The sequence below is a fragment of the Coregonus lavaretus genome, assembly GCF_964263955.1.
Source record: "Coregonus lavaretus genome assembly, chromosome: 3".
Lineage (NCBI taxonomy): Eukaryota > Metazoa > Chordata > Actinopteri > Salmoniformes > Salmonidae > Coregonus > Coregonus lavaretus.
Genome location: NC_139990.1, coordinates 12,445,065 through 12,470,703, shown reverse-complemented (window position 1 = coordinate 12,470,703; position 25,639 = coordinate 12,445,065). Strand labels below are relative to the sequence as shown.

Genomic DNA, 25,639 nt, shown 5'->3' with positions numbered 1-25,639 from the left:
CACGCAGCCGTCATACCGCACAGGAAAGAGACGCGTTCTGTCTCCTAGAGATGAACGTACTTTGGTGCGAATAGTGCATATCAATCCCAGAACAACAGCAAAGGACCTTGTGAAGATGCTGGAGGAAACAGGTACAAAAGTATCTATATCCACAGTAAAAGGAGTCCTATATCGACATAACCTGAAAGGCCGCTCAGCAAGGAAGAAGCCACTGCTCCAAAACCGCCATAAAAAAGCCAGACTACGGTTTGCAACTGCACATGGGGACAAAGATCATACTTTTTGGAAAAATGTCCTCTGGTCTGATGAAACAAAAAGAGAACTGTTTGGCCATAATGACCATTGTTATGTTTGCAAGAAAAAGGGGGATTCTTGCAAGCCGAAGAAAACCATCCCAACCGTGAAGCACAGGGGTGGCAGCATCATGCTGTGGGGGTGCTTTGCTGCAGGAGGGACTGGTGCACTTCACAAAATAGATGGCATCATGAGGAAGGAAAATTATGTGGATATATTGAAGCAACAGGAAGTTAAAGCTTGGTCGCAAATGGGTCTTCCAAATGGACAATGACCCCAAGCATACTTCCAAAGTTGTGGCAAAATGGCTTAAGGAAGACAAAGTCAAGGTATTGGAGTGGCCATCACAAAGCCCTGACCTCAATCCTATAGAAAATGTGTGGGCAGAACTGAAAAAGCATGTGCGAGCAAGGAGGCCTACTAACCTGACTCAGTTACACCAGCTCTGTCAGGAGGAATGGGCCAAGATTCACCCAACTTATTGTGGGAAGCTTGTGGAAGACTACCCGAAACATTTGACCCAAGTTAAACAATTTAAAGGCATTGCTACCAAATACTAATTGAGTGTATGTAAACTTCTGACCCACTGGGAATGTGATTAAATAAATAAAAGCTTAAATAAATCATTCTCTCTACTATTATTCTGACATTTCACATTCTTAAAATAAAGTGGTGATCCTAACTGACGTAGAACAGGGAATTGTTACTAGGGTTAAATGTCAGGAATTGTGAAAAACTGAGTTTAAATGTATTTGGCTAAGGTGTATGTAAACTTCCGACTTGAACTGTAAGTATCCACAACCCTGAGTCAATGCATGTTAGAATCACCTTTGGCAGCGATTATAGCTGTGTGTCTTTCTGAGTAAGTCTCTAAGAGCTTTGTACACCTGGATTGTACAATAATTGCACATTATTATTTTTAAAGTTATTCAAGCTTTGTCAAGTTGGTTGTTGATAATTGCTAGACAGCCATTGTCAGGTCTTGCCATAGATTTTCAAGCCGATTTAAGTCAAAACTGTAACTAGGCCACTCAGGGATATTCAATGTCATTTTGGAAAGCAACTCCAGTGTATATTTGGCCTTGTTTTAGGTTATTGTCCTGCTGAAAGGTGAATTTGTCTCCCAGTGTCTGTTGGAAAGCAGACTGAACAAGTTTTTATTTTTATCCTAAAAAACTCCCTAGTCCTTGCCGATGACAAGCATACCCATAACATGATGCAGCCACCACCATGCTTGAAAATATGAAGAGTGGTACTCAGTGATGTGTTGTGTTGGATTGGCCCCAAACATAACGCTTTGTATTCATGACATTTCTTAGTCACATTTTTTGCAATTTTACGTTACTGCCTTATTGCAAACGGGATGCATGTTTTGGAATATGTGTATTCTGTACAGGCTTCCTTCTTTTCACTCTGTCATTTGGGTTAGTATTGTGGAGTAACTACAATGTTGTTGATCCATCCTCAGTTTTCTCCTATCACAGCCATTAAACTCTGTAACTGTTTTAAAGTCACCATTGGCCTCGGTTTTCTTCCTCTCCGGCAACTGATTTAGGAAGGACGCCTGTATCTTTATAGTGACAGGGTGTATTGATACATCATCCAAGGTGTAATGAATAACTTCACCATGCTCCAAGGGATATTTAATGTCAGCTTTTTTTTTTTTTTACCCATGTACCAATAGGTGTCCTTCTTTGCGAGCCATTGGAAAACCTCCCTTTTCGTTGTGGTTGAATCTGTGTTTGAAATTCACTGCTTGACTGAGGGACCTTACAGATAATTGTATGTGTGGGGTACAGAGATGAGGTAGTCATTCAAAAATCACGTTAAACACTATTATTGCACACAGAGTGAGTCCATGCAGCTTATTATGTGACTTGTTAAGCACATACTCCTGAACTTATTTAGGCTTGCCATAACAAAGATGTTGAATATTTATTGACTCAAGACATTTCAGCTTTTCATTTTTAATTAATTTGTAAGAATTTCTAAAATCATAATTCCACATTGACATTATGGGGTATTATGAGGCGTTTATTACAGTTATACATAAGCAGGGTAAAGATCCGGAAGAGGTAGGGTCATACAGACCAATATCCCTCCTTAATACAGACCAAAAGATTTTAGCAAAAACTCTGGCTAACAGGCTTAGCACTTTAATTGGCAAATTGGTCCATTCGGACCAGACCGGCTTTATCCCTAACAGAAACTCATTCTTCAATCTCAGGCGCCTCTTCAACATTATGTATTCTCAGAGGTTACCTAACGTGGACCTTGCCGTTATATCTCTTGACGCCGAAAAGGCCTTTGACCAAGTTGAGTGGCCCTATCTATTCAAGGTCCTACAGAAATGTAATATTGGAGATGGGTTCATAAATTGGATCCAGCTTTTATATAGGAACCCCTGTGCGAGAATACTCACTAACCAATCACTGTCGCCCCGATTTAACCTTCACAGAGGGACAAGGCAGGGTTGTGCGCTGTCGCCTATGCTCTTCGCCCTAATTATTGAACCTCTCGCTCAAGCGATCAGATCTCATTCAGCAATACATGGCTATAATACTAAAGATACTCTAAATAAGATGTCCCTATACGCAGATGATATTCTCCTCTATGTAACAGAACCCCAAGCTAGTATTCCAGCTATTCTTGAGGTGATTAATTTGTTTGGTACCTTCTCGGGATACAGAATAAATTGGAACAAGAGTGAATTAATGGCCATACGGTTGCAAAACACCTCCTGGCTAGAACATCTTCCAGTTAAGTTATCTTCAGAAAAATGTATCTACCTTGGAATTGTAGTTACCAAACAATACTCCTTACTATTTAAAGAGAATTTCCCTTCTCTGATGCAAAATCTCAAGGCAAACATACCATTTTGGAGAACTCTCCCAATTTCTCTGCTCGGAAGAATTAATGCCATTAAAATGGTCTTCCTCCCACAACTGCTCTACCTATACCAGAACATCCCAGTATTCATACCTAAATCCTTTCATAAACAACTGGACTCTATTATCAATCCTTTCATCTGGGATTATAAAACACACAGGATAGGTAAAAAACACCTATGTAAATCCAAGATGGAAGGAGGATTGTCTCTCCCAAATTTTATATTTTACTATTGGGCCGCTAACCTCCGTGCTGTTACGTTTTTGCTGGATGACGCACCCCCGCCATCCAGCTGGCTTAGCATGGAGCGGGAGGAGTGTCACCCCTTCTCTATTGGTGCTGTGATTTTGTGAATATTTTCTGACGGCACTGTATATCATCTCCAAAGATTGGATATAACATCTCTCAGTCTCTTATTGACTTCACATCCCTTCTTTCCCCTCTTCTTTCTCCCTTCCACCCTTTCCCACCTCTCTCTCTCTCTTTCTCTCTCTCCCCCTTTCTCTCTCTCTCTCACTTCCGCCCTCCTTCTCTCCTTTCCTCTCTCGCTCGTTCTCTCTCCCCCCTTCTCTCTCTCTGTAGTATTTTATCTACTGTTGTATCCTGGGTCTGGTGTCATGTTCTGTGTTCCTGAGGATCAACTACGAGCTGAAGATGGTTGTCATGCTAGTTGCCGTGGTGATCTACAACATCATCATCCTCCAGACGCACGCACACCTGCTGGACGGATACAGTACTACACTCTACAGCACACGGACACTGGACAGGTGCACACACACACATGCACACACACTCAACAGGTTAGAGAGACAGCTTTCCTTTTATGAAAACCCTGGTATTTACACAATGTTCCCTTCCTTCGGCCCTGATATAATATATAGGGTAGAATCCACAGACATACATGCACACACACATGCACACACAAGCACACAGAAACCCACCCACCCACTCACCCACACACATTCACACACACCCACACCAACAAACACACACACACATACTGCTAACACTGTTTCTTCCCTTACTGTGATCTATGCAATAATAGGCCATGACTCAGAGCCACCGACAGAGTAATTAGGGAATGTCTGTCAAAGCGATATTTCTCTCAACTGTCAATCAAAAGTTGTCGCTATGAAATAGAACTTGGTTGCTGGGGTAATTGTTGTTCGGATCATGACTGACAGGTTCTATGATATTGGTTTTGTCTTCATAGAGTGGAATTTATTTGAGAGAGAGAGAGAGAGAGAGAGAGAGAGAGAAGAGAGAGAGAGGAGAGAGAGAGAGAGAGAGAGAGAGAGAGAGAGAGAGAGAGAGAGAGAGAGAGAGAGAGAGAGAGAGAGAGAGAGAGAGAGAGAGAGAGAGAGAGAGAGAGAGAGAGAGAGAGAGAGAGAGAGAGAGAGAGAGAGAGAGAGAGAGAGAGAGAGAGAGAGAGAGAGAGAGAGAGAGAGAGAGAGAGAGAGAGAGAGAGAGAGAGAGAGAGAGAGAGAGAGAGAGAGAGAGGATTCACTCCTGAGACCGATCACGTTATTACATCGATAGAAAGTTGAGCTTTCAGCTGGTGAAACACTTTAATTGTTTTTGTATTTCTTTCTTTCATCTCTCTTTTTCTCTCTCCACATCCCTCTCTCCTCAGGCCAGGCATTCTAAAGGATCTGAAGACGATGGGTTCTGTTTCTCTCTTCATCTTCTTCATCACTCTACTGGTGTTAGCACGACAGGTACAGTACCTGTTATAGCTATGGACCATGTACTAAATATCTAGTAACTATGTAATATCTATGTGCTAGCTATGTACTGACTATATAACAACTGACTTTTGCCTGATTCAATGGTAGCAGGTGAAAATAGAACTCAGTAATTCACACAGATGTAGGACAGAGCGAGAGAGAGAGAGACAGCGAGAGGGAGGGTGTTGTACAGTCGTGGTCAAAAGTTTTGAGAATGACACAAGTATTGGTCTTCACAAAGTTTGCTGCTTCAGTGTTTTTAGATATTTTTGTCAGATGTTACTATGGTATACTGAAGTATAATTACAAGCATTCCATAAGTGTCAAAGGCTTTTATTGACAATTACATTAAGTTTATGCAAAGAGTCAATATTTGCAATGTTGACCCTTCTTTTTCAAGACCTCTGCAATCCGCCCTGGCATGCTGTCAATTAACTTCTGGGCCACATCCTGACTGATGGCAGCCCATTCTTGCATAATCAATGCTTGGAGTTTGTCAGAATTTGTGGGTTTTTGTTTGTCCACCCGCCTCTTGAGGATTGACCACAAATTCTCAATGGGATTAAGGTCTGGGGAGTTTCCTGGCCATGGACCCAAAATGTCGATGTTTTGTTCCCCGAGCCACTTAGTTATCACTTTTGCCTTATGGCAAGGTGCTCCATCATGCTGGAAAAGGCATTGTTCGTCACCAATCTGTTCTTGGATGGTTGGGAGAAGTTGCTCTCAGAGGATGTGTTGGTACCATTCTTTATTCATGACTGTGTTCTTAGGCAAAATTATGAGTGAGCCCACTCCCTTGGCTGAGAAGCAACCCCACACATGAATGGTCTCAGGATGCTTTACTGTTGGCATGACACAGGACTGATTGTAGCGCTCACCTTGTCTTCTTCGGACAAGGTGTTTTCCGGATGCCCCAAACAATCGAAAGGGGATTCATCTGAGAAAATGACTTTACCCCAGTCCTCAGCTGTCACGCCCTGACTCTGAGGACTTGTATTTGTTGAGTCAGGGTGTGTATTTTCTGTGTTGTGTTTGCTATGTTGTGTTCTATGTTTTAGATCTAGAATGTGTAGATCTATGTTGGCCGGGGTGGTTCCCAATCAGAGGCAGCTGTAGCTCGTTGTCTCTGATTGGGGACCATACTTAGGCAGCCTTTTGGCACCTGTTAGTTGTGGGATCTTGTTCCGTGTAAGGTATGTTGTTTGTATGCTACCTTGGACTTCACGTTTCGTTTGTTGTTTTGTCGTGTGTTTAGTCGTTAATAAATATGAATGCATATCACGCTGCGCCTTGGTCCTTCTCGTTCATAAACGATCGTGACAGAAGATCCCACCAATCCTGGATCAAGCAGCGTGACGAGGAGAGAGGATGGACTTGGGAGGAGATGAGCGAGAGTCTGGCAAGAGGGATGGAGGCCATGATCACGGGGGAGAGACAATCCCCAAAAACATTTATGGGGCCTCACGCCGTGGACGACTAGGCAGCAGGAGGCCGCGATAGAGTGGCTCAGCTGTTTAGCAGAGGAGGCCGCCAGATTAAGGGGGTCATTGGTTCAGAGGGACCAGAAGGAAAGTGTAGAGGCACGGCGAGAGGAGCTGGTTAGGCAGCAGTCGCACCAATCAAGTGGTGCGTGTCGCCAGCCCGGTCCGGCCTGTTCCTGTCCCTCACACCAAGCCAGTGCTAAGCGTCGCCAGCCCGGTCCGGCCTGTTCCTGTTCCCCGAATCAAGCCTGTGGTGCGCGTCGCCAGCCCGGTCCGGCCTGTTCCTGTCCCTCGCACCAAGCCAGTGGTGCGCGTCGCCAGCCCGGTCCGGCCTGTTCCTGTTCCCCGCATCAAGCCTGTGGTGCGCGTCGCCAGCCCGGTCCGGCCTGTTCCTGCTCCCCGCACCAGGCCAGTGGTGCGCGTCGCCAGTCCGGTACGGCCCGTTCCTGCTCCCCGCACCAAGCCAGTGGTGCGCGTCGTCAGCCCAGTCCGGCCCGTTCCTGCTCCCCGCACCAAGCCAGGGGTGTGCGTCATCAGCCAGGTCCGGCCCGTTCCTGCTCCCCGCACCAAGCCAGTGGTGCGTGTGTCCAGTCCGGCACGGCCCGTACCTGTTCCACCGGTGCCTGGTCCGGCACCGGTCAGCTGCTCCACTCCGGAGCCAGAGCAATCCGCTCCACCGGGGTCCAGTCCAGCTACGGTCAGCGGCTCCACTCCGGAGCCAGAGTAGTCCGCTCCACCGGTGCCTGATCCAGCTCCGGTCAGCGGCTCCACTCCGGAGCCAGAGCAGTTCGATCCACCGTCGTCGGGTCCAGCTCCAGTCAGCGGTTCCAGTCCAGACCCAGACGTCAGCCCCTCTCCAGGTTCGGGGTTCCCCACACCAGGGTCCAGACAGGGCTTGGTATGTCGTGGGAGGAAGGAGAGGGGAAGCAGCGCGCCGAGGTCCAGACCAGACCAGGGGCGCAACGGGGAGGTGGAGAGTAAGTGGTGGTCACACCCGGAGCCGGATCCGCCTCCGAGGCGGAATGCCCACCCGGCCCCTACCCTGTTAGGTTTATGTGGCGCGGTTGGAGTCCGCACCTTTGGGGAGGGGTGGGGTACTGTCACGCCCTGACTCTGAGGACTTGTATTTGTTGAGTCAGGGTGTGTATTTTCTGTGTTGTGTTTGCTATGTTGTGTTCTATGTTTTAGATCTAGAATGTGTAGATGTATGTTGGCCGGGGTGGTTCCCAATCAGAGGCAGCTGTAGCTCGTTGTCTCTGATTGGGGACCATACTTAGGCAGCCTTTTGGCACCTGTTAGTTGTGGGATCTTGTTCCGTGTAAGGTATGTTGTTTGTATGCTACCTTGGACTTCACGTTTCGTTTGTTGTTTTGTCGTGTGTTTAGTCGTTAATAAATATGAATGCATATCACGCTGCGCCTTGGTCCTTCTCGTTCGTAAACGATCGTGACATCAGCAGTCCAATCCCTGTACCTTTTGCAGAATATCAGTCAGTCCCTGATATTTTTCCTGGACAGAAGTGGCTTCCTTGCTGGCCTTCTTGACACCAGGCCATCCTCCAAAAGTCTTCGCCTCACTGTGCGTTCAGATGCACTCACACCTGCCTGCTGCCATTCCTGAGCAAGCTCTGCACTGGTGGTGCCCCGATCCTGCAGCTGAATCAACTTTAGGAGACGGTCCTGGCGCTTGCTGGACTTTCTTGGGCGCCCTGAAGCCTTCTTCACAACAATTGAACCTCTCTCCTTGAAGTTCTTGATGATCCGATAAATGGTTGATTTACAGTTGAAGTCGGAAGTTTACATACACCTTAGCCAAATACATTTCAACTCAGTTTTTCACAATTCCTGACATTTAATCCTAGTAAAAATTCCCTGTCTTAGGTCAGTTAGGATCACCACTTTATTTTAGGAACGTGAAATGTCAGAATAATTGTAGAGAGAATGATTTATTTAAGCTTTTATTTCTTTCATCACATTCCCAGTGGGTCAGATGTTTACATACATTCAATTAGTATTTGAAAGCATTGCCTTTAAATTGTTTAACATGGGTCAAACGTTTTGGGTAGCCTTCCACAAGCTTCCCACAATAAGTTGGGTGAATTTTGGCCCATTCCTCCTGACAGAGCTGGTATAACTGAGTCAAGTTTGTAGGCCTCCTTGCTCGCACATGCTTTTTCAGTTCTGCCCAAAAATGTTGTATAGGATTGAGGTCAGGGATTTGTGATGGCCACTCCAATACCTTGACTTTGTTGTCCTTAAGCCATTTTGCCACAACTTTGGAAGTATGCTTGGGGTCATTGTCCATTTGGAAGACCCATTTGTGACCAAGCTTTAACTTCCTGACTGATGTCTTGAGATGGTGCTTCAATATATCCACATAAATTTCCTTCCTCATGATGCCATCTATTTTGTGAAGTGCACCAGTCCCTCCTGCAGCAAAGCACCCCCACAGCATGATGCTGCCACCCCCGTGCTAACGGTTGGGATGGTTTTCTTCGGCTTGCAAGGATCCCCCTTTTTCCTCCAAACATAACAATGGTCATTATGGCCAAACAGTTCTATTTTTGTTTCATCAGACCAGAGGACATTTCTCCAAAAAGTACGATCTTTGTCCCCACATGAAGTTGCAAACCGTAGTCTGGTCCCATGGTGTTTATACTTGCGTACTATTGTTTGTACAGATGAACGTGGTACCTTCAGGCGTTTGGAAATTGCTCCCAAGGATGAACCAGACTTGTGGAGGTCTACCATTTTTTTTCTGAGGTCTTGGCTGATTTCTTTAGATTTTCCCATGATGTCAAGCAAAGAGGCATTGAGTTTGAAGGTAGGCCTTGAAATACATCCACAGGTACACCTCCAATTGACTCAAATGATGTCAATTAGCCTATCAGAAGCTTCTAAAGCCATGAAATCATTTTCTGGAATTTTCTAAGCTGTTTAAAGGCACATTGAACTTAGTGTATGTAAACTTCTGACCCACTGGAATTGTGATACAGTGAATTATAAGTGAAATAATCTGTCTGTAAACAATTGTTGGAAAAGTTACTTGTGTCATGCACAAAGTAGATGTCCTAACCGACTTGCCAAAACTATAGTTTGTTAACAAGAAATTTGTGGAGTGGTTGAAAAACAAGTTTTAATGACTCCAACCTAAGTGTATGTAAACTTCCGACGTCAACTGTAGGTTCAATCTTACTAGCAGCAATATCCTTGCCTGTGAAGCCCTTTTTGTGCAAAGCACTGATGACGGCACGTGTTTCCTTGCAGGTAACCATGGTTAACAGAGGAAGAACAATGATTTCAAGCACCACCCTCCTTTTAAAGCTTCCAGTCTGTTATTCTAACTCAATCAGCATGACAGAGTGATCTCCAGCCTTGTCCTCATCAACACTCTCACCTGTGTTAACGAGAGAATCACTGACATGATGTCAGCTGGTCCTTTTGTGGCATGGCTGAAATGCAGTGGAAATGTTTTTTGGGGATTAAGTTCATTTTCATGGCAAAGACGGACTTTGCAATTAATTGCAATTAATCTGGAGTATATGCAAATCATCATCATAAAAACTGAGGCAGCAGACTTTGAAATGTAATATTTGTGTCATTCTCAAAACTTTTGACCATGACTGTACTGTCTCTTCACTGAGGCAGGGGCGTAGGCCCCCCCACTGGGGAGCCAGGCCCACCAAACCTGATTGATTGCTCTACTTGTCAGTGTTCCAAACGGGACATTATTTGTCTTTTTACCTAAGTTACAGAGGCACAAATATCATACCTCCAAGACATTATATCCTCTCACCATTACAATAACAGGGGAGGTTAGCATTTTGGGGGGGAATGATATTTATGCGTCAGTAACTTTCTCACTCATCATTATTCACGCTTCATTCAGGATTATCCGTAATCATGGTAGCATCCACATTAATGTAGAAGTGTTCAGAAACGTATTATATTCTTATTTACAATAAAAGGGACTCCAAAATGACACAATACATTATTTACCATTAATTTATATTGGGCACAAAAGAACACCGCTCAACTTTTCATTTTTGTCAGAGGAATAAATGAGAACTTTGAAATAACAGAGGAACTTCTTGCGATGGAATCAATGATGAGAACAACCAGGGGCTCTGACTTATATGACAGGGTGTCTGCCTGCTTGGAAAAAATGAATCTACCGTGGAGCAAACTGGCAAACTCACCAAATCTAACTGGTAAAAACATTGGCCTACTAAAAAGATTACAAGACAAAGTAAAAGAAGAAAGCCCTAACTTGGAGCAATTAAGATTTCTTCACTGTATTATTCATCAGGAAGCCCTGTGTAAAAGTGTGTTAAAGCTGGAAAATGTTGTCAAAGTGGTTGTAAAACTTGTCAACTTCATACGGGCAAGGGGGCTTAACCATCGTCAGTTCATTCAGCTGCTCAATGACACAGAGGCAGAGCACCAGGACTTGTTGTACCATTCAAATGTGCGCTGGCTAAGCCTGGGGAAAGTATTTAACTGTGTGTGGGAACTGAGGGGAGATACAGTGGCTTGCGAAAGTATTCACCCCCCTTGGCATTTTTCCTATTTTGTTGCCTTACAACCTGGAATTAAAATTGTTTTTTTGCAGGGTTTGTATCATTTGATTTACACAACATGCCTACCACTTTGAAGATGCAAAATATTTTTTGGGGTAAAATAAACAAGAAATATGACAAAAAAACAGAGAACCTGAGCGTGCATAACTATTCACCCCCCCAAACTCAATACTTTGTAGAGCCACCTTTTGCAGCAATTACAGCTGCAAGTCTCATAAGCTTGGCACATCTAGCCACTGGGATTTTTGCCCATTCTTCAAGGCAAAACTGCTCCAGCTCCTTCAAGTTGGATGTGTTCCGCTGGTGTACAGCAATCTTTAAGTCATACCACAGATTCTCAATTGGATTGAGGCCATTCCATATCTTTGGTCTCTTTGTTGCCTCTCTGATTAATGCCCTCCTTGCCTGGTCCGTGAGTTTTGGTGGACGGCCCTCTCTTGGCAGGTTTGTTGTGGTGCCATATTCTTTCCATTTTTTAATAATGGATTTAATGGTGCTCCGTGGGATGTTCAAAGTTTCAGATATTTTTTTAGAACCCAACCCTGATCTGTACTTCTCCACAACTTTGTCCCTGACCTGTTTGGAGAGCTCCTTGGTCTTCATGGTGCTGCTTGCTTGGTGGTGCCCCTTGCTTAGTGGTGTTGCAGACTCTCGGGCCTTTCAGAACAGGTGTATATATACTGAGATCATGTGACACTTAGATTGCACACAGGTGGACTTTATTTAACTAATTATGTGACTTCTGAAGGTAATTGGTTGCACCAGATCTTATTTAGGGGCTTCATAGCAAAGGGGCTGAATCCCGTCACAGATCAAATTTAACAAATGACCACTTGTCAGCTGTTCTGAGAATCTCTACATCAAAGATGACACGACTTTGATGCCCTTGCCAAGAGAGGTGACCAGACCCATTGTTCACATTAAGACTTGAATAACCGTGACTGGGGTAGGCAAGGATTATGCTTTTTCATGGTGATGGTTATGCAGTGAGAATGATCCAGCAATGCACTTGGATACAGGTAATAACTAATCAGTCAGATTTGGGCTGAGGTGATTGGATAACTGTAAATATGGCTCACAATGGAGATGAGAATTGTTCCTTAATATGCTTTCAAAAACAGACCATTCCAAATGAAATGATTCACTCAAATTTTAGAAGAGGTTTTTTTTACACATCTGCTGTTACATTTTGCATGTCTCCAGTCATATAATATATATATATATATGTTTTAGTTTGTATATTGTGACTAAGTTTTATTGTACTTTACAAGGGTAGAGATGCAGGATATGTGTGTGTGTTTGACTGTGTCTGTGATGTTATAAATTATATCAATTTTGTGAACAATTTGTGGAAAGTTTGTTCACAAAAAACAAGGGTAGAGATGGTACAAGGGTAGAATTGTTCTGCAAGCATATGTACACCTACAGTACACTAGTAGTTGCATGTCAATGTGAAAATGAATAAAGGCTTCACATGTTTTGTCACGCATATAGTATGTGGCCCTTCACTTGGTTTCAAAAACTAAATGTGGCCCTTGAGACAATAGGTTTGCCCACCCCTGCCCTATAGGCTATTGGTCATTTAAAATACATTGTAGGCGCACTTGATCTCCAGCGCCCAGCAGAGAATTGCACTCGGCTTGCATTTTGGCTCAGTGATCTCGACTTTTTTCACATTTTGTTGTGTTCAAGCCTGAATTTAAAATTGATTAAATTGAGATGTTGTGTCATTGGCATACACACAATACCCAATAATTTGTCGAAATTTGTACTAATAAATTAAAAATGAAAAGTTGAAATGTCTTGAGTAAATAAGTATTCAACCCCTTTCTTATGGCAAGCCTAAATAAGTTCAGGAGTAAAAATGTGCTTAACAAGTCACATAATACGTTGCATGGACTCACATAGTGAAAGAAGGAAGCCTGTATAGAATAGAAATATTCCCAAATTAATGGTAAAACTGCAAAAAATGTGGCAAAGAAATGAACTTCATGTCCCGAATGCAAAGCGTCATGTTTGGGGCAAATCCAACACAACACATCACTGAGTACCACTCTTCATATTTTCAAGCATGGTGGTGACTGCATCATGTTATGGGTATGCTTGTCATTGGCAAAGGAGTCTTTTTAAGATAAAAAGAAACGGAATAGAGCTAAGCACAGGCAAAGTCCTAGAGGAAAACCTGGTTCAGTCTGCTTTAAAACAGACACTGGGTGACAAATTCACCTTTCAGCAGGACAATAACGCAAAATACAAGGCCAAATATACACTGGAGTTGATTACCAAGACGACATTGAATGTTCGTGAGTGGCCTAGTTACAGTTTTGACTTCAATCAGCTTCAAAATCTATGGCAAGGCTTGAAAATGGCTGTCTATCAATGATCAACAATCAACTTGACAGAGCTTGAAGATTTTTTTAAAGAAACATTTTCAAATATTGTACAATCCAGGTGTGCAAAGCTCTGAGACTTACCCAGAAAGACTCACAGCTGTAATCGCTGCCAAAAGTAATTCTAACATAAATTGCAAACATTTCTAAAAACATGTTTTCACTTTGTCATTATGGGGTATTGTGTGTAGATGGGTGAGAGAAAAAAAGCAATTTAATCCATTTTGAATTTAGGCTCTAACACAACAAAATGTGGAAAAAGTCAAAGGGTATGAATACTTATGAAGGCACTGTAGGCTATGGCTGCCTATTGTGATTATTACTGTTATATCAGGGCATTATGTTCTAGTCTCAATCTATTAATTATAGACCTATGGTTTATTATGTGTAGGTCTATGTGAGTCACGTGTTAAATATAAGAGTTATGGATTTACGTAGGCCTACAAGACTATTTGATCTGTAATGTGAAATCACTTGTTAGATGGTTTGTTGTGTGCGATCGATTTACAGTACACAGCAAATTGGCCAGTGTTACCAAGTATTGATTTTTCAGTGTAACATTTCTAGTGTTGATTCAGGAGTTAGATTAACACTCAGTGGTGTAAAAGAACCCTAGTGTTAGTGTTAATAACCAGTGTTGAGTGGAGAGTGAAGAGTAAAATGTTCCCATCAAAACCTCGTCCATCATTATCTTATTTCCCAGCATGCTCTACTGCAGCTAGAATCTTTAGGATTGTTTTGAATTAATATCTATGTTTTTGCATGTACATTGATTGATTTATTAATCTTATGCTACACAAAGATAAATAACATACCGTTTTCTAAACTAATTCAATCAGTTAGTTAGATTTATTGCACCCGTTACTGAAATGGTTGTTACAGTTAAAATGCTTTAGGTAGTCTTCTTTCTTAATATTCCTTACCCTGACAGTGATTCTGAATGCAGGTTGCAGATGAATAAGAATTCCAACTGTTGGATGTCCTAATTCTGTCTGGATTTCAATAGGAATAACATACAGTGGGGAAAAAAAGTATTTAGTCAGCCACCAATTGTGCAAGTTCTCCCACTTAAAAAGATGAGAGGCCTGTAATTTTCATCATAGGTACACGTCAACTATGACAGACAAAATGAGAAAAAAATCCTGAAAATCACATTGTACGATTTTTAATGAATTTATTTGCAAATTATGGTGGAAAATAAGTATTTGGTCAATAACAAAAGTTTCTCAATACTTTGTTATATACCCTTTGTTGGCAATGACACAGGTCAAATGTTTTCTGTAAGTCTTCACAAGGTTTTCACACACTGTTGCTGGTATTTTGGCCCATTCCTCCATGCAGATCTCCTCTAGAGCAGTGATGTTTTGGGGCTGTCGCTGGGCAACACGGACTTTCAACTCCCTCCAAAGATTTTCTATGGGGTTGAGATCTGGAGACTGGCTAGGCCACTCCAGGACCTTGAAATGCTTCTTACGAAGCCGCTCCTTCGTTGCCCGGGCGGTGTGTTTGGGATCATTGTCATGCTGAAAGACCCAGCCACGTTTCATCTTCAATGCCCTTGCTGATGGAAGGAAGTTTTCACTCAAAATCTCAGGATACATGGCCCCATTCATTCTTTCCTTTACACGGATCAGTCGTCCTGGTCCCTTTGCAGAAAAACATCCCCAAAGCATGATGTTTCCACCCCCATGCTTCACAGTAGGTATGGTGTTCTTTGGATGCAACTCAGCATTCTTTGTCCTCCAAACACGACGAGTTGAGTTTTTACCAAAAAGTTATATTTTGGTTTCATCTGACCATATGACATTCTCCCAATCCTCTTCTGGATCATCCAAATGCACTCTAGCAAACTTCAGACGGGCCTGGACATGTGCTGGCTTAAGCAGGGGGACACGTCTGGCACTGCAGGATTTGAGTCCCTGGCGGCGTAGTGTGTTACTGATGGTAGGCTTTGTTACTTTGGTCCCAGCTCTCTGCAGGTCATTCACTAGGTCCCCCCGTGTGGTTCTGGGATTTTTGCTCACCGTTCTTGTGATCATTTTGACCCCACGGGGTGAGATCTTGCGTGGAGCCCCAGATCGAGGGAGATTATCAGTGGTCTTGTATGTCTTCCATTTCCTAATAATTGCTCCCACAGTTGATTTCTTCAAACCAAGCTGCTTACCTATTGCAGATTCAGTCTTCCCAGCCTGGTGCAGGTCTACAATTTTGTTTCTGGTGTCCTTTGACAGCTCTTTGGTCTTGGCCATAGTGGAGTTTGGAGTGTGACTGTTTGAGGTTGTGGACAGGTATCTTTTATACTGATAACAAGTTCAAACAGGTGCCATTAATACAGGTAATGAGTGGAGGACAGAGGAGCCTCTTAAAGAAGAAGTTACAGGTCTGTGAGAGCCAGAAATCTTGCTTGTTTGTAGGTGACCAAATACTTATTTTCCACCATAATTTGCAAATAAATTCATTAAAAATCCTACAATGTGATTTTCTGGAATTTTCTTCCTCAATTTGTCTGTCATAGTTGACGTGTACCTATGATGAAAATTACAGGCCTCTCTCATCTTTTTAAGTGGGAGAACTTGCACAATTGGTGGCTGACTAAATACTTTTTTCCCCCACTGTATCACTTTACAAGCCAGCATAATGTGATTTGCAGGCCTGATGTCAGTGTTGATTTAATTTGAGAATTTGCTGTCTAGTGTAGGCTATGCTTTTATGATAATTAAATTATGATTGGAGTGCCTAAATTTTGGCCGACGTACATTTTTGCTGGCCCTGCCATCAACAGATTTTTGCCTACGCCACTGCTCTGGGGTACCATCCATGAGAGCATTTCAGAGACAGATGTCCTGGACAGTTTTGTGTACCCAAATATACCATTCCCAGTGGACAAGAGCCGGCCTATACAGTTCCACCTGTTGTCAAACTGGGTTATAGTCACCAGTAGGGTAGGGGCTGTGTTTTGGGGATGACGCACATGTTTCATTTAATTGCAGTATTTGGTTAGCTGTATTTTAAATGATTTTACATTTTTAGCCTGTTTGTTTATTTCAAATATTTTCTGGAGGTGTTAAATAGTGTATACCTTGCAGCATCTACCTCTAAACATGAGGTAATGATGAATCCCTAAAGAACAGATTAATGATTCATTAATTAAGCATCGTTAGCTAGTTGCCTTCTAAACAGCCTCTCATAATACCACTGTTCCTGCCTGGCCTAGTTACTAGGCCTTCTCAACTCTTCACAAGGATGACCTAATTAGCACACACACACAAACACACACGCATATACAGTGGGGGAAAAAAGTATTTAGTCAGCCACCAATTGTGCAAGTTCTCCCACTTAAAAAGATGAGAGAGGCCTGTAATTTTCATCATAGGTACACGTCAACTATGACAGACAAAATGAGGAAAAAAAATCCAGAAAATCACATTGTAGGATTTTTTATGAATTTATTTGCAAATTATGGTGGAAAATAAGTATTTGGTCAATAACAAAAGTTTCTCAATACTTTGTTATATACCCTTTGTTGGCAATGGCACAGGTCAAACGTTTTCTGTAAGTCTTCACAAGGTTTTCACACACTGTTGCTGGTATTTTGGCCCATTCCTCCATGCAGATCTCCTCTAGAGCAGTGATGTTTTGGGGCTGTCGCTGGGCAACACGGACTTTCAACTCCCTCCAAAGATTTTCTATGGGGTTGAGATCTGGAGACTGGCTAGGCCACTCCAGGACCTTGAAATGCTTCTTACGAAGCCACTCCTTTGTTGCCCGGGCGGTGTGTTTGGGATCATTGTCATGCTGAAAGACCCAGCCACGTTTCATCTTCAATGCCCTTGCTGATGGAAGGAGGTTTTCACTCAAAATCTCACGATACATGGCCCCATTCATTCTTTCCTTTACACGGATCAGTCGTCCTGGTCCCTTTGCAGAAAAACATCCCCAAAGCATGATGTTTCCACCCCCATGCTTCACAGTAGGTATGGTGTTCTTTGGATGCAACTCAGCATTCTTTGTCCTCCAAACACGACGAGTTGAGTTTTTACCAAAAAGTTATATTTTGGTTTCATCTGACCATATGACATTCTCCCAATCCTCTTCTGGATCATCCAAATGCACTCTAGCAAACTTCAGACGGGCCTGGACATGTACTGGCTTAAGCAGGGGGACACGTCTGGCACTGCAGGATTTGAGTCCCTGGCGGCGTAGTGTGTTACTGATGGTAGGCTTTGTTACTTTGGTCCCAGCTCTCTGCAGGTTATTCACTAGGTCCCCCCGTGTGGTTCTGGGATTTTTGCTCACCGTTCTTGTGATCATTTTGACCCCACGGGGTGAGATCCTTGCGTGGAGCCCCAGATCGAGGGAGATTATCAGTGGTCTTGTATGTCTTCCATTTCCTAATAATTGCTCCCACAGTTGATTTCTTCAAACCAAGCTGCTTACCTATTGCAGATTCAGTCTTCCCAGCCTGGTGCAGGTCTACAATTTTGTTTCTGGTGTCCTTTGACAGCTCTTTGGTCTTGGCCATAGTGGAGTTTGGAGTGTGACTGTTTGAGGTTGTGGACAGGTGTCTTTTATACTGATAACAAGTTCAAACAGGTGCCATTAATACAGGTAACGAGTGGATGACAGAGGAGCCTCTTAAAGAGGAAGTTACAGGTCTGTGAGAGCCAGAAATCTTGCTTGTTTGTAGGTGACCAAATACTTATTTTCCACCATAATTTGCAAATAAATTCATAAAAAATCCTACAATGTGATTTTCTGGATTTCTTTTTCTCATTTTGTCTGTCATAGTTGACGTGTACCTATGATGAAAATTACAGGCCTCTCTCATCTTTTTAAGTGGGAGAACTTGCACAATTGGTGGCTGACTAAATACTTTTTTTCCCCACTGTAAGCGCCGGCCCACAGGTAGCCATAAGCTCTAATACAGAGCACAGACACACACACACACCCCGGGGCATTTTGACCTCCATCTCACGACTGGCTGCCATATTTAGACTTGTTTAGAAGTCCCCCAGGCGTGAATAACCAATGACAAACCAGCACCTATACTTTATGCTAATCAGGCTGGTGTTCAGCGTTTCCTGGAGCAAAGACAGTGACGCTGCTATCCTCTGCTTCATTGTCTTTTTACCAGAGCGCTCATTTCATTCGTTGACAGTAGGAGTATTCTAGGCCTACGGGGGAGAAAAATGCCAAAAATATTTTATTTTTCCATGTCGTTAAAGTAGAATGTGTGAAAGGAACAGTTATAGAGCACAGATATAGCTTGAAGCAGTGACTCTCCAAGTGGACAATAAAAATTAAAAACACTTTGAGAACGACGTGTTTGACCTAGCAACACATTGACCCATGTGTTCTGTTTTCTATTCTTTCATTGTTTCATAAGTCTAGTCAGCAGTGAGTCAAGTCCAGTCTCCTTTTAACTTGATGTGTTCAGCAAATTCATGAAAAATGTATCTCCTACATTTACAGTAATAAAAGACCATCACTTAATTGATGCTATTATTGGTAAACATTTACTCAAGTGTAGTCATTTCAGAGAGTAAAGTAAAAATGATTTATTATTTACTTTATTACCACCATATCTTTACTGTCTCTGTGTCCTCCTGTTAACAGAATGAATATTACTGTAGGTTGGACTTCCTGTGGAGGGACAAGTTCAAGAGAGAGTGTGAGGAGATTGAGACCATGGAGAACCTCAACAGGGTTCTACTAGAGAACGTTCTACCGGCCCATGTCGCAGAACACTTCCTAGGCCGCAACTGGAAGAACGAGGTGAGGCAGCGACCATCCACAGGACATCAGAACCTTGAGAACTCAGAACCAAAACACATTCTCATTCTAGAATTCTTTAAAGACGACACAAATAAATGCATTCTAGAACTAACTTTAGAACCACACATTCTAATCCTATTTTGGAACCAGTTGCACTGATCCATTCCACTGACCTGTGTCTGTATGCTTGTTTCTCCAGGATCTGTACCACCAGTCGTATGAGTCAGTGTGTGTGATGTTCGCCTCCATCCCAGACTTTAAGGAGTTCTACACAGAGTCAGACGTCAACAAGGAGGGCCTGGAATGTCTCAGACTCCTCAACGAGATCATCGCTGACTTTGACGAGGTGAGTTACACTGTCCTTATTGGTTACCAATCACACCTGTTGGGCTGGTGTGGAATGTGTCACAGTAATAATACATCCATTACTACTGATCATAACCGGATATTAGACAATACAGGAAATATTAATACGCTTCAGTAACCAAACTGTCTGTAACATCCTTGTTACAGAATTCTTGCTAATTGTCTAGCCTCTCTCTCTCTTTCTCTCTCTGTGACAGCTGCTGTCCAAGCCTAAGTTCTCTCTCTCTCTCTGTGCGACAGCTGCTGTCCAATCCTAAATTCTACCCTCTCTTTTCTGTATGACAGCTGCTGTCCAATCCTAAATTCTACCCTCTCTCTCTTTCTGTGTGACAGCTGCTGTCCAATCCTAAATTCTACCCTCTCTCTTTCTGTGTGACAGCTGCTGTCCAATCCTAAATTCTACCCTCTCTCTCTTTCTGTGTGACAGCTGCTGTCCAAGCCTAAATTCAGCGGGGTGGAGAAGATAAAGACTATTGGCAGCACCTACATGGCTGCTACTGGGCTCAATGCAACACCTGGACCTGAATACACACAGGTACATCACACACACACACATACACACACACTGCAGAGAACACCGTAATACAAATTATCACTAAATTATCACAGTGAATTATTGTAATGTTTGTTTATGTGTCAATTCATCCCATAAGGGATGCCAACTGGTGATTTGACACAAAACTAAAATGTAATTAATTCATTCACACACACACACACACACACACACACATATACACACACACACACACACAGTGTGAACTGGAGGACATCCATTTTAAACCCACAGAAATGATCAAACTCAGCTACAGCATCAACTCACCTCCAATTACAGGTGTAAAGCTGTGTGATGGTGCTAAACAACTGAATGATTCTCCCGCTCTCTCCATTCCTCTACCCCCCTCCTCTCTCCATTCCTCTACCCCCCTCCTCTCTCCATTCCTCTACCCCCCTCCTCTCTCTCTCTCCATTCCTCTACCCCCCTCCTCTCTCCATTCCTCTACCCCCCTCCTCTCTCCATTCCTCTACCCCCCTCCTCTCTCCATTCCTCTACCCCCGTCCTCTCTCCATTCCTCTACCCCCCTCCTCTCTCCATGCCTCTACCCCCCTCCTCTCTCCATTCCTCTACCCCCCTCCCTCCTCTCTCCATTCCTCTACCCCCCTCCCTCCTCTCTCCATTTCTCTACCCCCCACCTCTCTCCATTCCTCTACCCCCCTCCTCTCTCCATTCCTCTACCCCCCTCCTCTCTCCATTCCTCTACCCCCCTCCTCTCTCCATTCCTCTACCCCCCTCCTCTCTCCATTCCTCTACCCCCCTCCTCTCTCCATTCCTCTACCCCCCTCCTCCCGCTCTCTCCATTCCTCTACCCCCCTCCTCCCGCTCTCTCCATTCCTCTACCCCCCTCCTCTCTCCATTCCTCTACCCCCCTCCTCTCTCCATTCCTCTACCCCCCTCCTCTCTCTTGCCCTTTTCTGTCTCCCTCGTCACTCCTTCCTCTCTCTGTCCCATTCCCTGTCTCTCCCTCACTCAATCTTCTCATCTCTCTCTCTCTCTCTCTCTCTCTCTCTCTCTCTCTCTCTCTCTCTCTCTCTCTCTCTCTCTCTCTCTCTCTCTCTCTCTCTCAGGAACATGACCGTCAGTACATGCACATTGGCACCATGATGGAGTTTGCCTTCGCTCTGGTCGGGAAACTAGATGTCATCAACAAACACTCCTTCAACGACTTCAGGCTACGAGTCGGTGAGAAAGATTGAGAGTGTGTGTGTGTATGAGAGAGACAGGAGAGAAGGAGAGAGACAGAGACGGTATAGTGTAATTGGTACAGTCTGACTGTGTCTTACATGTGACCTCTAACCCTTCTTCCTGGTTGTGTCAGGGATAAACCATGGTCCGGTGATTGCGGGGGTGATCGGAGCTCAAAAGCCTCAGTATGATATCTGGGGGAACAGTGTTAATGTGGCCAGCAGGATGGAGAGTACTGGGGTACTGGGAAAAATACAGGTACTCAATTAATACAGTTATAATACAGCTATACGAATAATAATGCTACAGCAGTGTTTCCCAAACTAGATCTTGTTTTTTTCCCCCTAGCACTACACACCTGACTCAAGTAATCAACTCATCATTAAGCTTTGATTATTTTAATCAGCTGTGTAGTGATAGGGCAAAAACCAAAACGTGCACACCTTCGGGAAACATTGTGCTACAGTAATACTAGCTCCATGCAGTTTTATGTTATACCAGGAGTCGCTGCAGAAATAGATCAAGGTTCATGAGTACGGTATACAGGTACAGAGCAGATGTTATGCAAATGTAGATATATAATAATGCAGAACTATACAGTTGAACATCTCTTTGATAAGTTATTAATATGAATTTACCACAGAGATCCTATTAAATTGATTTGAGTTTGATATGTAATTCTATAGAATGTCCTGCCTACGTGTTATTTTTTCAGAAATGCTGCTTTGTGTTCCCTTTCAGTTGGTCACTTGGTATAACACACTATGGGGAGTCAACAACCAATCATATTCACCTGAAGAAATCACGCCCAACGGGCCAATGAATGCTGAGACCACCCTCGGAAGCCCCGCCTTCCTAGCTATAATACCAGGGCGTGCATTAATTTCCTAATTTCTTCGCTCTTCAGCTCGCCTGAAGGAAGAACGTGTCACGCAATTTACAAACTTTTCAAGCACACGAAGGCTACGAGATTCGGCTCCAACTTAGGTGTCTGTTAGTGGGGAGAGAGTACTCGTCCCCCTAGATATTGCAAGTTTTGGGTCTTGGTATTGGTTTTTGTGTTTGCTAAAAACCCACAACTTTCTTCTCTACTTGTGTAGCCAGTGCTTCCTTGCTTGAGTAAGATGGCCAGTGGTACGAGTAAGTTAAAAAATGCTAACCAGCTGAGTTTGAGCCTCCGACCTTGCCCAAGGGCATGTGGTTTCACAATGAAAATGAAAGATACTCACGAGTGCTGTGCTGTTTGCCTGGGGTGCAAACACGCTCATGTGACCATTGTCTCCGGCTGGGTTCAACTTCCATTGGGCGTCAGCTGACTTTGTGAGAAAGATTGGGGCTGCTGGCGAAGGGTCTTCCGGTGAAGCGATCTCAGAAATGGGGTTGTCTGAGGCCAGGTGAGAACACCAGCGGTGGTCGGAGTTGATAGGAGTGTCATCCCAGCCCATGTAAGGGCTCATTCTGGTTTTTCTGTCAGTGTTCAGAGTCTGGATTCCGGGGATGATATACTATCCCTGGTTGGTTCTGGAGGGTTTTCAGAGTGTGAATTGGATGACATCATTTCTGGGCAGCCTAAAGCCCCAGCTTTGGATTCGGCAGGGGGAGAGGGAACCATTGGTGGTTAATTCGCCTTTGATGTAGCTGTGTGGTAGGGCGGCAGATCACCTGGGTGTCTTCTCCCCCGCAGAGGAGTTCCTCCAGGTTTGGGGAAAGGTATTTACCTCCTGTCCCTGCACTGGTGAAGCGTCGCTGACCCCTGTTTAAAGATTTTGCAGATGAGATAAAGGCGATCTGGGATTCCCCTCATTCAGCCAGGCTGGTGCTACCAGGTTATGGCGAGTTCATGAATGTATAGCAGCGTTCCCCAACTGGCAGCCCGCGGGTGGTCTTATTCGGCCCCCTAACTTTTCTGAGCAACGTTTTTCTCATTGTTGGATATAAAAGACTGTAAAAACACCAGGAAATCAGTTCCAAGTGATTTTAATTTTGATAATCTGTTCCTACGCATAATAGAGAGACACGTGATCGTATAAAAATGTAAGCAATGTTTGAAATTATTATGTTTTAGTCAAATATTATATCTGCTTGGGCTTCTTGTGGTCAATTTGCAGTCTACAAATTCTTTGTAATTATGTTCTGGCCCCCCGACTATCCGCTCAAGAAGAAAATCGGCCCGCGGCTGAATCTAATTGATGATCCCTGATGTAGAGGGTATTGGGGAGAAGGGCCTCATTTGCACACCGCCGAAGGATGGAAAGCTGGTGAGTTACTTACCTCCAGATGCTAACAAGGGGGCTAATCCTAGCACGGTGCTCCGAATATACAGTGCCGGTTCTCAGCGGATCACCAGGCTGAGGGTGTAGCGGACCGGTCGTTGAATGTGGTCACAATGCTGCAGATGTATCATCATATCGATTTGCTGCAGGAGCTGAATAAGACGAAATCCGTGCTATGGCTGTTTTTGTGCTGCATCTGTCCCGCGGTACTATCCTGGCTGTGGGGAAAAGTTACTGGTTGCCGAAGTCCCTGAACCCGGTGTGGGCCGGGTATCAGAGCGGCGGTACCATGAAAGCACATTGTTTCTACCCAAGGTTCCTTGGTGTTCAGGGGTATCGAGAGAAAGGTATCGTCCAGGTATGGGCATAATAAACACAGTTCCTTCCACACATTCAGACACACGGTTGTCAAGAGTGGTGGATCTGTAAACAACCATGACATAAAAGTCCCAGTCCTCATGGTGGCGCTCGGCCCCTTCAGGACATAATGTAGGGAGACTGGCAGAGTGCTCCGTCCAGTGGCGGGTTCCGGCATTACGGCTCTGTCTGGCACGGTTTCAGCTGGGGCACTCTGTGCCTTTTCGCTTGTGCCTGAGTGGTACTGAATTGAAGGAATGAATGCGAGCCCCGGTATTATAGCTAGGAAGGCGGAGCTTCCGAGGGTGGGCTTGGCATCCATTGGCCTTTTGGGCGTGATTTCAGTTTTCCTCTGGTGAATATGACTGGTCGTTGACTCCCCATAATATGTTATACCTCGTTCCCTCCTTCAGGGAATAGTAGTTATATTCATAACTATATGTTTTCCCTGCTTCCAGGTAACTGAGGAGACAAGTCGTATCCTAGCAACACTGGGCTACATGTGTTCGTGTCGAGGCATCATCAACGTGAAGGGGAAGGGAGAGCTCAAAACCTTCTTCGTACACACAGAGATGACCAGATCGCTGTCTCAAGGGACTGTGATGCCTTGAACATCATACACTGAACATTACACATACACACACGTGAACACACTTAAACTATACAAACAAATGTATCTACATACACACAAATAGACTTGCACGCACATACACACACATACGTGCATGCACAAATAGAGCACACACAAACATACGAGGACTTACACACACACACACACACACACACACACACACACACACACACACACACACACATACACACACGCAGAACTGCCTGCTGTAGTAGAATGCATCAAACTACAGACTTTGTTTACAACAGTAACTCCAGACCACTTAATCTGAACCAGACAGAATGGCAGACAGACAACATTTAGAGCAACAGACAGAACAACAGACAGACAGACGGCTGTACATACAGTATTACCTGCTTCGTCCCTCCTTAGCTGGACACAGTAGTGGCTGAACTTCACAGGGTAACTTTGTCCCTAGATACTTAGGTCAGTTTTGCATTCCCCTCTCCCCTAATGGTTAAGGTTAGGATATGTTTAGGGTAAGCTGATCCTAGATCTGTGCGCAAGGGCAATTTCTACCTGGAGTGGATTTCATTGACTGCCTGAGTGGTCAAGTGGTGCAGTGCAGAGACACAGATAGTCGGAGCCATCTTGGCACCAATAGTCTTTTCACTATTACAGTACTTTTAGTCAGAATTCTAATTAAAATGTGGTGCCAACATGAAGGATAGTTTGCCAAACTGTATAGCTAGCCTATCTCTATGGTTCTGGAGCAGAGAGCAACGTGGACCTCAAGAGCAGTCGGGGAGCTACTGGACTTTTGTAAGAAAATGAGAAAACGATATCAACAGGAGAATGTTTCCATGTTTTCATGCCATCATTTTCTTACTCATTAAAACATTTGTATATAAGTGAACCAATGTGCCTCCTGTCATTGAAAGTCAACTGTTTATGATTGCACTGAAAGTCTACTAAGTAGTTGGATAAAGAGGTAGTTTGATCAGATATTGTACTTTATTATGTATCTCACAAACATGTGGGCCATAATGTATACAGTTACAATCTTTGTATTCTAAAATATATAGTCAGATTGTATATTATATATAACCATATACAGTATATATACAGTATATATTTATCTATCTTTAAATATATAATCTCTCTTTGAATATAGCTCTAGTCGTGGTCAAAAGTTT

The 25,639-nt window shown here is 43.7% G+C and overlaps 1 protein-coding gene across 1 annotated transcript in view; it reads left to right on the top strand.

Moving 5' to 3' along the window:
- Positions 1-25,087, top strand: part of adcy2b (adenylate cyclase 2b (brain)) — a gene marked incomplete at its 5' end in the record, with an annotated part of 129,015 nt that extends 103,928 nt beyond the window's left edge. The window contains 8 exons of the mRNA XM_084158700.1: positions 3,766-3,950; positions 4,817-4,901; positions 18,977-19,135; positions 19,335-19,481; positions 19,929-20,036; positions 21,125-21,239; positions 21,376-21,500; positions 24,331-25,087. Of these exons, the coding sequence (XP_084014826.1) occupies positions 3,766-3,950; positions 4,817-4,901; positions 18,977-19,135; positions 19,335-19,481; positions 19,929-20,036; positions 21,125-21,239; positions 21,376-21,500; positions 24,331-24,483 (1,077 nt within the window). The 3' untranslated portion in view covers positions 24,484-25,087. The remainder of the gene's footprint in view (positions 1-3,765; positions 3,951-4,816; positions 4,902-18,976; positions 19,136-19,334; positions 19,482-19,928; positions 20,037-21,124; positions 21,240-21,375; positions 21,501-24,330) is intronic.
- Positions 25,088-25,639: the final 552 nt, after the last annotated feature.